Source organism: Neltuma alba, unplaced genomic scaffold (genome assembly GCF_004799145.2).
Source record: "Neltuma alba isolate B1F8T4 unplaced genomic scaffold, ASM479914v2 tig00012081_pilon, whole genome shotgun sequence".
Lineage (NCBI taxonomy): Eukaryota > Viridiplantae > Streptophyta > Magnoliopsida > Fabales > Fabaceae > Neltuma > Neltuma alba.
The window spans coordinates 787,893-800,884 of NW_021636640.1; the positions used below are offsets into that span (position 1 = coordinate 787,893).

At 31.2% G+C, this 12,992-nt stretch overlaps 1 protein-coding gene across 1 annotated transcript; it reads left to right on the forward strand.

The window, feature by feature from the left end:
* Window positions 1-8,854: 8,854 nt before the first annotated feature.
* On the forward strand, window positions 8,855-10,744 carry LOC114722082 (gibberellin 2-beta-dioxygenase 1). The gene is made up of 3 exons (XM_028908010.1): window positions 8,855-9,342; window positions 9,423-9,786; window positions 10,160-10,744. Exons 1-3 carry the CDS (start codon window positions 8,939-8,941, stop codon window positions 10,409-10,411), a joined length of 1,020 nt encoding a protein of 339 aa, XP_028763843.1. The 5' UTR covers window positions 8,855-8,938; the 3' UTR covers window positions 10,412-10,744.
* Window positions 10,745-12,992: the final 2,248 nt, after the last annotated feature.

Sequence of the window (12,992 nt, forward strand, 5' to 3'; positions counted from 1 at the left end):
TAGAAAAATTTTGTACGTTTGGAAATTTAGATATTTTTTATTAGGGTTAGATATTGTTCCCCATGGAACACTCAAATGCATCTATTGTTTGAGTATTGGACACTACAAACTTGAAGAATATCTAAAAGTTGAAGAAGACATGGAGGCCGAATTTATCATTCATGGGGGGTACATAATTAGAGATAAACGTACATATGCATGACAGCTTTTTTTTTAAATGGAAAGATAAGTTATAGGAGGGAATCTTTAGGCTTTAGGAAGCTAGCTCTATACATTAGGAATCAATGAAATAATGCAATGTATATCCAAAAAAAGTCAAATAATATATAATCATGATTTTTTTAAAAAAAAAAATTAGCATAGGTGATCGAGGATGATGTCTTGAAATGAATTAAATAGAAAAATAGTTAAATATGTATATATAGAAACTGGTTTAATACTGAACTTCAAAAAATTACCACATGTATTGCTTAACTCATTTTTTAAAAAAATTATTTGATATATTAGTGTTAATCAGGATAACAAGCTTGGGGGGGCTCTGATAAAGCTAATAAATAAGAATTCTTAATTTAAAAGAAAAAGGAAAATAAAGAAAACATGCAAAAACTGATTAAAATAATCAACAACTAAAGATAATCGTAACAAGGTCGACGTTCAGGAGCAGTAATGGAGCTAATTCTTCAAATTATTTCTCGGAAAATAACAAAACTTCTCCATTTGGAATTTGGACTGATGAAACAGGAAAGGAAAGATCATTGAAGCATTTTCATTTTAAATCCGATAATAAGTCTTCTAAAACTAATTCATCAAACACGTTCCTGTCCTGATTAATTAAGAATTTCATTTTTCATTATATATTTGGCTTCACATTCTTTTAATTTGTCAAGGATAAATTGAAGACAATAACATGGTTTGTTATCAGAATTATGAAAAAAAAAATAGTAAAAACTCACTTATGAGAAAATTAATTATGTAAATGCACCTAATGACTCAGGATTTTAACTATATGCAAATGCTTTTCATTTTACACGTTATTAAAGATAACTTTTAAAGAAAAAGCTACACTTGCACATAAATTTTTAAACAAATTCTAGGTATCTTTACATGATTAATTTTCTAATCAAGAGCTTTTGACCAATTTTTTTAAAAGAATTAATTCGATTAAAAAAAGAGATAAAATTTGTACAATTTTGGTTCTCAACTTTTTCATTCACATTGGGACCATAGAAATTTCTGCAATTCTCCGTTGGATTGAAATGAGATTGTGATTTGTCAGAGGAGGAAAAATTATATTTTAAAAAAAATTAAGAAAAAACCCAAGTCGTTGAATAAGGGTCACATCAAAGTTGAAGCAATAATGCAAATTAAAGGAACTAGTGGATGAGTTCATTCATCTACGTGCCCTCATTATTGAGACGTTAAATGTACCATGCATCCAAAAAGATTCTTCTATTCCCATCATTCCCTTTCTCTCTCTCTCTTTCCTCTTCAATTTTAATTCTATCTTTACATTTATTCCATCTATAAATTAATCATAACTAACGAAAACTCAATCTCAATTATTAATATGTATTGTTAATTAAGTCCTGTGTTATGAGTCCCACATTAGGGAATCTCACAAGTGTTGTGGGGTTTATAAGTTCAAGGGGCTCTCTCTCCTGATAGACTAGTCTTTTGGGATTGAGCTCTCCCTTTGGGCTTATACTTATCACATTGGTGCTTTCATTGAGAGTTGGCCAACCGAAAAGGGCTACCTGCGGAGGGTTCTGACCGGTAAGAAGACCGAGTGAAGTGCCGTAGAGTGGAGCCGTCGGGGACGTCGGCTCTCGAGAGGGGTGCTCTGTTATGAGTCCCACATTGGGGAATCTCACAAGTGTTGTGGGGTTTATAAGTTCAAGGGGCTCTCCCTCTTAATAGGCTAGTCTTTTGGGATTGGACTCTCCCTTTGAGCTTATACTCATCACATCCTGCTTAATTAATTAATGATGTCACTTCAACTTCTGCGGAAAATCTATACGGCTAGTTAGCTAGGTGTTTGTGTTTATCTACATATATATGTATATTTAATTGTGGGTATTATGCTTAATTAGCTAAATTAACTTTATTCTTTTTTTTTTATGAGTAAATTAACTTTATTCTTTTCACAGTATGTGTGTGTGTGTGTGTGTGTTGTGCGAGTGATGCAAATTCATTGTATTCGGACCAAGAAATTAAAGTGAGTGGGATCTGTATAGTATAATACAGGTAGTTGTGGGTTTAGTCTAAAAGTTCATTATTAAAGGATAAACCAAATTAGCAAATTGATCAAAGCCAGGTCATTATCTTAATTATATAAGATTAATCTCGTACTGATAAACAACATTAGTAACCACAAAAGGAAAGCCATAATTCCACTCTCTTATTGCATGTTGTTAAGGCTGGTATAGGGATATAGCTATTCACTGGTCAAGTCGTTCTTGTCCAAAATTAAAATGGTTGAAATACTACTGTAAAATATATTTTTTTGAAAAAATAACACGTACAAATATGTTAAACAAACTAAAAATTCAAGCAAAAATCGAAAATGATATGCAAATTAAATCTTTTATCATATAAACATATTCAATATATATTCAAGATATATATATTATATTGTCTATTTATGACTAAAATAAATACTCCTCCGGTCCTTATTATAAGACCCAATTTGATTTTTTTATTTGGTCCTAATTATAAGACCCAATCTATTTTCTCTCTTATATTTATGCATTTTTTTCCAAGATAATCCTTCTAATAATGATAGTTCTAGCCAATAGACTTAATTAGCAAGGATATTTTAGGAATAACAACACTTATTTATTATAAATAACCAACTTAACTTACTTCTTTAATCTCCTCAAATAAGTCAATTGGGTCTTATAATTAGAACTGGAGGAATAATATATAACATGAACTAATAATAGTAGTAATAATAACGATAAAAAGGAGCAGGTATATTGGGGTGGGAAAGCAGCGGGGGCCAGGGAAGGCCAGCCTGGCATCACAACCAATTCCCGCGTATTCATAATGTGTATGCGATACCGCCCTCCTTTGACTGACCCACCCAATCATATCTCCCCACGTCATCATTAACGGCCACCCCTCCCCTCTCCTCCTCAAATCATTTTCTATCCTTATTTATTACTCTCATTTGTAACTGTTTCTACTCCTCCAAACACACTGCAACTTCCGATCTTTAATATAAAAATTAATTGACTAATTTAAGTAAATTTAAAAAATTAGTAAAGTTAGTTATTTGTAATAAATAGATGTTGTCTTTCTTAAAATATTCTCAAGTATATTAGATAGAACTACTATTATTATAATGACTGTTTTAAAAAAAAAGATAAATATAAAAGACATGATAGATTGGGGTTTATATTTAGAACCAAAATAAAAATTAAATAAGTTCTTATAATAAAGAGTGAAGACAATACTACCATATTCTATTATTTTTATTTTACAGTTAATATATATAATACAAATGACTTCCTCTCATCTTTAATCTAGGAGCTAACTGAAAAATTAAACTCAGTCCTAAAATATAAAAATTTAATGCGTTTTATTTTTCATATTTATTATTTTGTAAAATTAATTTATTATATGGTTCTTTTAGAGAGTTTATGTGATATTTATTATAATTAACAAATTTACTTAATTTTTCTAATCTAAAATAATTAAATAGGTAGAAGAAATATTTAGAGACATGGTGAACATGCATGTCCTTTGACAGGGGCAACCCTCTTTCCTCCACCACGTGTGCATTCTTAATTTAATGCCTACCATACTCCGTTTTTTAAAGAACGAGTTTCCCTCTTGAAAATACTGCTAATATTTTATATTTATAAGTTGAAGAGACTCTATATATATATATATATATATATATATTTATATATATGATGAGCATGGAAGCGTAACTTAAGCCTTCAATTTAAAAACAGATATGGAGATATTTTAATGATATAGTAGTGGTTAACGGTTGAATTATTTGATGAGTCAAAAGGCGGCCACCTTATCATTTGTGACATTAATTAACAAGTCACCTAAATTCCACTTAATTAAATACTAGTAATAAGCTAACTTTAAAAAAATAACACATTATTCTAATGAGTCATTAATTAGGCCGACACACATAAATAATTAATGGGGTGCCAAAAAGTTGAGCAAGCCTACCCAACTTAATTAGTTAAATGGATAATATCATTATATTAATTAACTAATTAATTAATAAAACACAATGCTGGTATATTCTGTTCTCCTGTCCCTCATTATCATTATCATCGTCATATTATTCTTATTATTGCCAACCCTTATATATATATATATATATATATTTTTATATATTGGAGAAAGACGTATCAAAGTTTCAATGTATGAGTCGCTCTCAATCTCAACCTCAAGCTCCCTTTCATGGCTGGTGGCTGCCCCCACTCTCTGATTTAAGACACTGCTGACTGCCTTTTCCAACCATGACCTATATATTCCCCCCTTAATTTTTATCAATTTTTTATATTTCACACTTGAATTAAAAAAAATTCCTTTTTTTTAATTAGTTCGGTTTTCTGTTATGGATACAACTGGCTTTTTTTGTATATTATTAAATTACATTGCCTCATGGATTCATTTAAAAAATGCTTCTTCAATAGTAATAAAATGTTGGGAACATGTACAGTGAAAATATATAAGAAAGAAGATAAGCAGAAATGTCATCTAGATTCAATGAGAGGGATGGAGATTATTATTGGGAGAGACTGATATGGACGGGAGAAAGAGGGGGTGAATATAACAATATTAGTAATTAATTAAATAATTAATAATGGTAATAATGAAGAGGAAAAAGAAGAAGCCTGGTCCCAAGGAAGGGACAGATGTGGAGTGCATAATGTCTTCTAGACTCTGATAACTTAAAAAGAAGGCTACCACCTCCAGTTCTAATTATGAGACCTTGTTTATTGTCTACAAACGAGATCTTATAATTAAAATTAAAGGTAGTATGAAGTATGATGCATGACTAAATTTTTTTAAAAAAAGAATTGTTCAATATTTATATCTTAAACATATATTTCTTTTCATACATAATATAAGTCACATTAATTAATTTATCAAAATCAAGAAGTGATTTTTAATTTATTAAATTCGCCTAAAAATTTTATTTTTTAAAAAAATTTTGTTCATACTAAATGAGGTGATAAAGGGAAGAGAAAAATATAAAAAGTTACACTTGAATATTAATAACAGAAACAAAATTGATAGATAAACATTATTTACTCTCTAAGTGACTTGTATTCTAGACTAAACGATTCTTTTATAAGTGACTTATACTGTGAACAAGGGGAGCATATAATATTAAAAAATTATTTATTTTAATTAAAAATTGAATATTATGAAATTAAATAAGAAATAATACTATACATAAGGATTTTACATTTAGAACCGGAAGAGTAGTAATCAAAAGGAAGGAATGAGGAGGGGAAAGGGAAATCAAAATTGAAGAAGAGGAGGGAGAGAGAATGGTCCCCCGGGGAGTCAGAGATGCTCATCAGGTAGAGCCCACCACACTGCTATTGTCTCCTCACTTACTCCGCATCCCCATCCCTTGATTTTCACCTTTCTTGTATTAATATCTATACTATCATTCTATATTCCCTTTCTCATTTAATTAACCCTCCTTTCACTTGATTTTGATGTGTTGGTATTTATTGCATCAGATATTTTGAAAAATAAAAAATCTTAAAATAGTTGGTACTAAATATTAAAAATTACCATATTTACATATGATTTTTTTCCACAAGTTGAGAGGGACCATATATATGCCCACACTCACAATTTCCTCAAAATGTGCATGGCCAACCCTAACCATGTTCCTCACAAAACCATATCCTTTCCCTTTCATAGGATCTCTTGGATCATATATTTTGATCTTGTTCACAAATTCAGACTCCTTTAGATAACGATTTGTATCTCCTCAACAAAATCACTGCATATATAAACAATAAATGCCCCTATTTTTCACTTAGAGTGAAACTGACTTGAGTGTCACTTCTTATACTTTTTAAGTCCACCTAAAACAATGATTGTCAATTATGTAAGTACATTATTATGAGAAGTAGTTTTTATTTAGGTAATTTATATCTATTATTTTAAAAACAAACGTAGTGAAGAAGGGTACTGATATTTTTGAAATTATATAAAAGAGGTAGAGGTTTCACTTAAAAGAGATGTAGATATTCAAGTATTTGCTTATGTTCTAAGAGAGTGTTTGGGTGGAAATCAAACCATAATTTTAAAAATATTTTTATCTTATATAAAATAAATACGTGGATGAGTTTGTTTCGTCTCACGGAAAAGTAATTTTTAAAAGCACTTTTACTTATTGCCAAACATCTCCTAAAACAAATATGGGTAAACATGCTTACTAGTTACTACATTACTCATATCTCATTGAAATTTTTCCTCTTACCAAACGAAGGACAAGACAAACGGAAAAAAGGGGGGGACAACTCTCTAGAATAGAAGCAGAAAGTTCCTGCTGCATTAGTAATAAATACGATCTCAATGTAACTGATAGCTAGATTAGGACATGTTTGAGATGTCATTGAGTTCTTATACTAATTATTGATATTTTATTCTAATTATTAATAACGTGTGCCTTGCATTGCCAAACTTTTGGCTGATAACCTAAAATTTCATCTTTTGCAAGGATATATGGAGCAAAAGAGAGAGCATATCAACATAAATTGATGGTACAGATAAGGTTCAAACTGTGTAATTGGGATTTGAATTATTGTAAAACATTTTTTTTAGAAAAGAAAGGTTAACCGAAAATGGGCACAATCTAGACATATCCATAGCCTACCATTTTGGGAAAGCTAAGATTTGGATGAATAAGAATCAAGATTCTTATACGAAGGGGAATGCACCTGGAAAAAAATACAGTAAGGGCCCTTTTATACTTATAAATTAATTAATATTGCTTCAAAAAGTCTATATGTCGATCAGTTGATCCCTTATCTGGGATCAGCTCTGGCCACCTGTCTGCTCTTGCAGCAAGAAACCAAGTTTCAATTGAATTTGCTTATTCAAAATTTCAAAATTAAAAAATCTAATTAAAAAGTTACAATCTTTTTGGTTTCCCACATGATATTATTTAAGTATTCCTGTTCTGGATGAGCCTTGAAGGAATTGGGCAGCAATGAGAACAGTAAAAAAGTAAAAAGAAGAAGATAATGAAAAGGAAAAGAAGAACAGAAAGGGGCATGTATCAAAGGAATCTAAGTGATGTGACAAGACTTTTTGAGCGAGATAAAGAGGTCATATGTATATTTTAGTGGAAGGAAATCTAAGATAATACTAAGGCAGGTGATGACCGGACTGCCTTTCAGCAAGGATTGTGATGTCCATTCCATTTTCATAAAGGTCGGTAACTCATTAAAAAAGAGAATATAATCTTACCCACTCCTCTTTTTAACTTTCTTTTTTATAATTAATTAATTAATAATTAATCTCTAGAATTAGATTTCCTTCCATTTGCTTTAATTAACATGCCTAAAATTTCCTTGTTCAGGATAAGATTTCTTTTTGTCAGGGAGGGCAGGGGATTCATGGATAAGATTCAAAGAGCCATGCTACTTGAGAATTAAGATCTGTTCTAAAAGATAAACTCAGATAATTATTCTTCCCCACAATATATATGAATAATTTCACAAGAAATCCTTAAAAGCTAGCTACTACTTCAACTCAATAATATCTGATTATAAATACTCTTCTGATTCTAAATATAAGACCCTTATACTAACTAGTATAAGGGTCTTATATTTAGGATCGGAGGAGTATAAGATTTTGCTTGTAATCTATGAATAAAGTTTTATATACAAGACAGGAGTAATTCCTTTTATTGAAGCTTTATTTTCACATGCGCAAAAGTGGAGGTTGTTTTTACATATTGGTCCTAACATCTGAAAAGAACTAGAGAGGCTGAGAGAATGATCACGAGACAATGTGAACACAAAGCTAGAAAGTGAGCTTGCAGTAAACCCCAAAGGCCCAAACAGTTATATTTATTGGTTTTCACACCCAAGATTTACACTTACATTCATGGATATAAAAGTTATGAAAAAGTGGATCATATCCAAAATAGAGTCATACCACTGTTTTTTGTCCTTAGAAACAGAGATGAACAGCGTAATACAATTTGCAAGAAGTACGATTGAAAAATAAAGAGATAATATTAAAAAAAATATCGGATACTCTTCAATTTCATTAGTGTAGGCAGAAGAAATTAGCCAATTCTTTCTACTTTGATGCAGTTGAATCTTAATGTTCTGAAGGCAAATGTTAATAACAAGAGGCAGAGGCTAAAAAGATGTCAGATGAAATTAAAAAAAAAAAAAAGAGATAAAGAAAAGGAAGTAGCCTTTAGTATACTTGAAAATTCATAAAAAAAATATAACTTCTTAAATATTGAAAAAAAACAAAAGAAGTCGGTGAATTCTTAATTATACATAGTAAAATAAACTCATAAATCTATCATCCTCGAATCATTATCCAAACAGGCATGAGTTATTTGAAAAATAAAATGTTCTTTTTTTCCCGTGAAAGTGTTATTGTTCAGTTTTCACGCTTGCAAATAATAAAAGACATTTAAAAAATTCAATTATATTAATATATGAACATGAGAAGAAAGAGAAGGCAATGGAATTTGGGAGCCTAGACATTGAAGGCTCATTGTTTCACCTTCTCTTTCGCATGCCCCACCATTCTCTGGCTATAAATACCCCGGCAGCCCAACCGTTCTCCTCAACCTTCCTCTCTTCATAACTTATCGACTCTCCTCTCTTCCCTTCCCAAATCTCTCTTTTTGATCCCCCCTCTCTCTCCCTGTGTTCATTTATCATCCGAAAACAGAACACCGAAACAAAAAATGGTGGTCTTGTCCAAACCAAACACCGAGAAATACACCTACGTACGAAACTCCAAACCAGCGCCCATATTCCTGTCTAACATCCCTCTCGTAGACCTATCCAAACCCGACGCCAAATCCCTCATAGTCAAAGCATGCGAGGACTTTGGGTTCTTCAAGGTTGTCAATCATGGCGTCCCCATGGATGCCATAACCAGATTGGAGTATGAAGCTGCCAATTTCTTCTCTCTTCCCCTTCATGAGAAACACAAAGCAGGCCCTGCTAATCCCTTTGGCTATGGTAACAAACACATCGGTCGAAACGGTGACACCGGTTGGGTCGAATACCTTCTTCTCAACACCAATCAGGATTTCAATTCCCTCAAACTGTCCCCTGTTTCCGAGAACAACCCAGAAAAATTCAGGTAAATATGAATCCTTGAATCGTGACTTCAGTTCCGCAAACAAAATCCTGGGTTCCGTTCTGAACTTGGTAATATTGCAGGTCTGCATTGAATGAATATATCACAGCCGTGAGGAAAATGGCGCGTGAGATTCTGGATTTGATGGCTGAAGGTTTAAATATCCAGCCAAAGAATGTGTTTAGCAGATTGGTGACGGATAAACAGAGTGACTCTGTTTTCAGGCTCAACCATTACCCACCTTGTCCTGAGCTAGCCATGAATGGTGTTAAAGAAGATCCAACCGAGAACAAGATTGGATTTGGAGAACACACAGACCCCCAAATCATCGCTCTTCTGAGATCCAACAACACTTCCGGCCTCCAAATTTCTCTTCGAGATGGCACTTGGGTCTCTGTTCCTCCTGATCAATCCTCTTTCTTCGTCAATGTCGGTGATTCTCTCCAGGTAGAAATCCACCCAACAGGCTCTTCTAAAATTATGAACAGTCAAGTCAGATAAACTTGAACAGAAAAGGCCACAAAAATTGGAAAAAAAATTGCTACTTGAAGTCAAATGGGCGTAGAACAAATCAGAAACCTGCTTGAATGGATAAGATAGTGAGTGAAATAGTCATCACATGTAGAAAGATAAAACTGCACGTTTCAGTGGAATTGAAAATTCATTTTAAAAAAAAGGAAAGGAAGAAATAAAGTCAGAACTGTGTAATAGACACAGTGGTCAAAAGCCTTTTGGTTTCTGATTAATTAATATAGGGAGTGACATAGAACAGTGGACTATAAAAACTAAACGCGGTATTGGTATTGGTCGGTGCACGCAGGTTATGACGAACGGGCGGTTCAAGAGTGTAAAGCACAGAGTTTTAGCGAACCAATTCAAATCCAGGCTTTCCATGATCTACTTCGCCGGTCCACCATTGAACCAGAAGATAGCTCCGTTGCCCTCTCTAATACTGACAGGCAAGGAAAGCTTGTACAAAGAGTTTACGTGGTTCGAGTACAAGACCTCGGCTTATGGGACAAGACTGGCTGATAATAGACTTTGCCACTTTGAGAGGATCGCAGCCTCATAACAACCAAAAGAAGAATCAAACAACTAGCTTGGGAGCACTTGTCAATATGATATAATATATATATATATATATATATATAAATGTAGTGGGGTTTTTTGTTTTTGTTTTTTTTAAATGTTTTTGTTTCTGGAACTTCAAAGTTCACTTATGGGGTAGTCAAAATGAGTCAGATACTTTTTGGGTTCATACTCATCTCAGTCATCTTTTGCAGTCAATGACACCTCTGCTTTTCAAGTAGTCAGAAGCAAAAAAAAGTGTCCCAAAAAAAAATCTTTTCTTATGTAATGCACTAATGTTAGTGTGATTTAATAGCATTTGTCTCTTTTGTTGCCACTTTTTTCCTCTCCATTTATCAAACATTCAAACTAGTCCAAAATAATTAATGGATACTTAAAACTTCAACTTCATTTAAAGTGGGGTTGTTGTAACAAATCTTAATGCTTTATAAATTTTCTGCAATTGAAAGAAGTTATTAGAAAAGTTTCCACACAAATACAAATTTAAGAAAGGAAAAGAAAGGAAATATGGATCCATGTGGGCTCAAGTATGCGAGGAGGGACCATTCTGGTGTAGGAAGAACGGAAGGAAAGTAGTAGAAAGTGCGCATCTTTATTGTGATGTGTCCGAAAATATGTTATACTAGATCAAGTGATAAGCATGAGATGGAATAAGTATAGAAATTCATAGTTTGGTTTAGTAGATAGAACTACCTCTAGTCCTAGTTATAAGAGCTAATTGACTAATTTGAGAATATTAAAGAAAAAAATTAAGTTAGTTATTTATAACAAATAAGTGTTGTATTTTCTAAAATATCCTTACTAATTAAGTGTATTGGCTAAAACTACCATTATTAGAAGGATTATTTGAGAAAAATACATAAATATGAGAGATAGAGTGGATTAGACTCTTACATTTAGAACTAAAATAAAATTCAAATAAGGTCTTATATTAAGAATCGGAGGTAATATAACCAAAATAATTCAAGAAATTTTTTTATCATTTATAAAAATAAAATTGTGTAATGTTTATTACTTTTTTCATTCAAAGATGTATGTTTTATAATCTACTTTTTTTTATAAAATTATTTATGTTAAAATGTCCGGAGAAACAAAATATACAAAATTTTATGATTGTATAAAATTCATATGTATTACCTCCGGTCCTTAATATAAAATCTTGTTTGGCTTTTATTTTGGTCCTAAATATAGTACCTCAATCCATTTTATCTTTCATATTTATACATTTTTTTTCAAAGTAATCCTTCTAACAATGATAGTTATAGCCAATACACTTGATTAGTAGAGATATTTTAGGAAAGATAACACCCATTTACTACAAATAACTAACTTAATTTCTTTTCTTAATCTCCCCAAATTAGTTAACTAGCTCTTATAATTAAGAACGAAGGTACTCCTCCGGTCCTTATTATAAGACCCAATTTGACTTTTTATTTGGTCCTAATTATAAGACCCAATCCATTTTCTCTTTTATATTTATGTATTTTTTTTCAAGATAATCCTTCTAATAATGATAGTTTTAGCCCATATACTTAATTAGCAAGGATATTTTAGGAATAACAACACTTATTTATTATAAATAACCAACTTAACTTACTTCCTTAATCTCCTCAAATAAGTCAATTGGGTCTTATAATTAGGACCGGAGGAGTAGTATATATTTATTTTTTGTCATATGGAATTAATAACTCATAATATTATGGTAAACTAAGATTCGAAAAGGGTGTCAATGTTTGATGTCAAACACTTCTTCGAGCTACGTCTTCAATAAATAAAAAAATCTTTATTTTCATCTTATTTCTCTAAATTTTTTTCTAGAAATATACATTTACCTTTTTGGATGCAAATAATTCGTATTGAGATTTGTAGGTATCTTTTTTTTTTGGGGCCGGGGGGCGGGGGGAACCTTTTCATGCAGATTCATTCCCCATAAATCAAATATGTATCCTACAGATTGTGTTGCTTTTTAAGATAAAAGTGAGATACGATAAGATAAAGTTTTTAGGAAGGAAATTTTGAGGAGGTGGGGTTTATTTATTTCTTTGTTTTCGTGGTAACTATGTGGCACATATCCTTTACATGCCAGCTTAGCACTGGAACTGGGACACAAAAGAGAAAAACTAAAAGCTTGTTTGGTTTCTTGTTTTGAAAACAATTTTTTATTTTTAAAAACAAAAAAAAATTGTTTTTAGTTAATTGTTTTAAAAAACAAAAAACAGTAACATATTTTTAAAAACCAAAAAAAAATTTATATGTTTTTTGTTTTTGTTTTTGTGTTTTCTATTTTTTGTTGTGAAAATTTTTAAGAAATCTTTTTTTTCTTATCTACTATCCATCACTTATTATTACAAGCGACAACTATTACCCACCAAATGTGATTTTTTATATTTTTTAAACATTTTTTTAAAATTATTATCCAAATAAATTATTTTATTTTTTGTTTTCAAAATTTGTTCTAAAAAAAAATTTATAAAATTATTTTGAGAACAAGAAAAAAAAAATAAAAACAAACAAGTCCTAATATTTGGGGATTTAAAAATTAGTTTTGCTTTTGGTTTACTCAG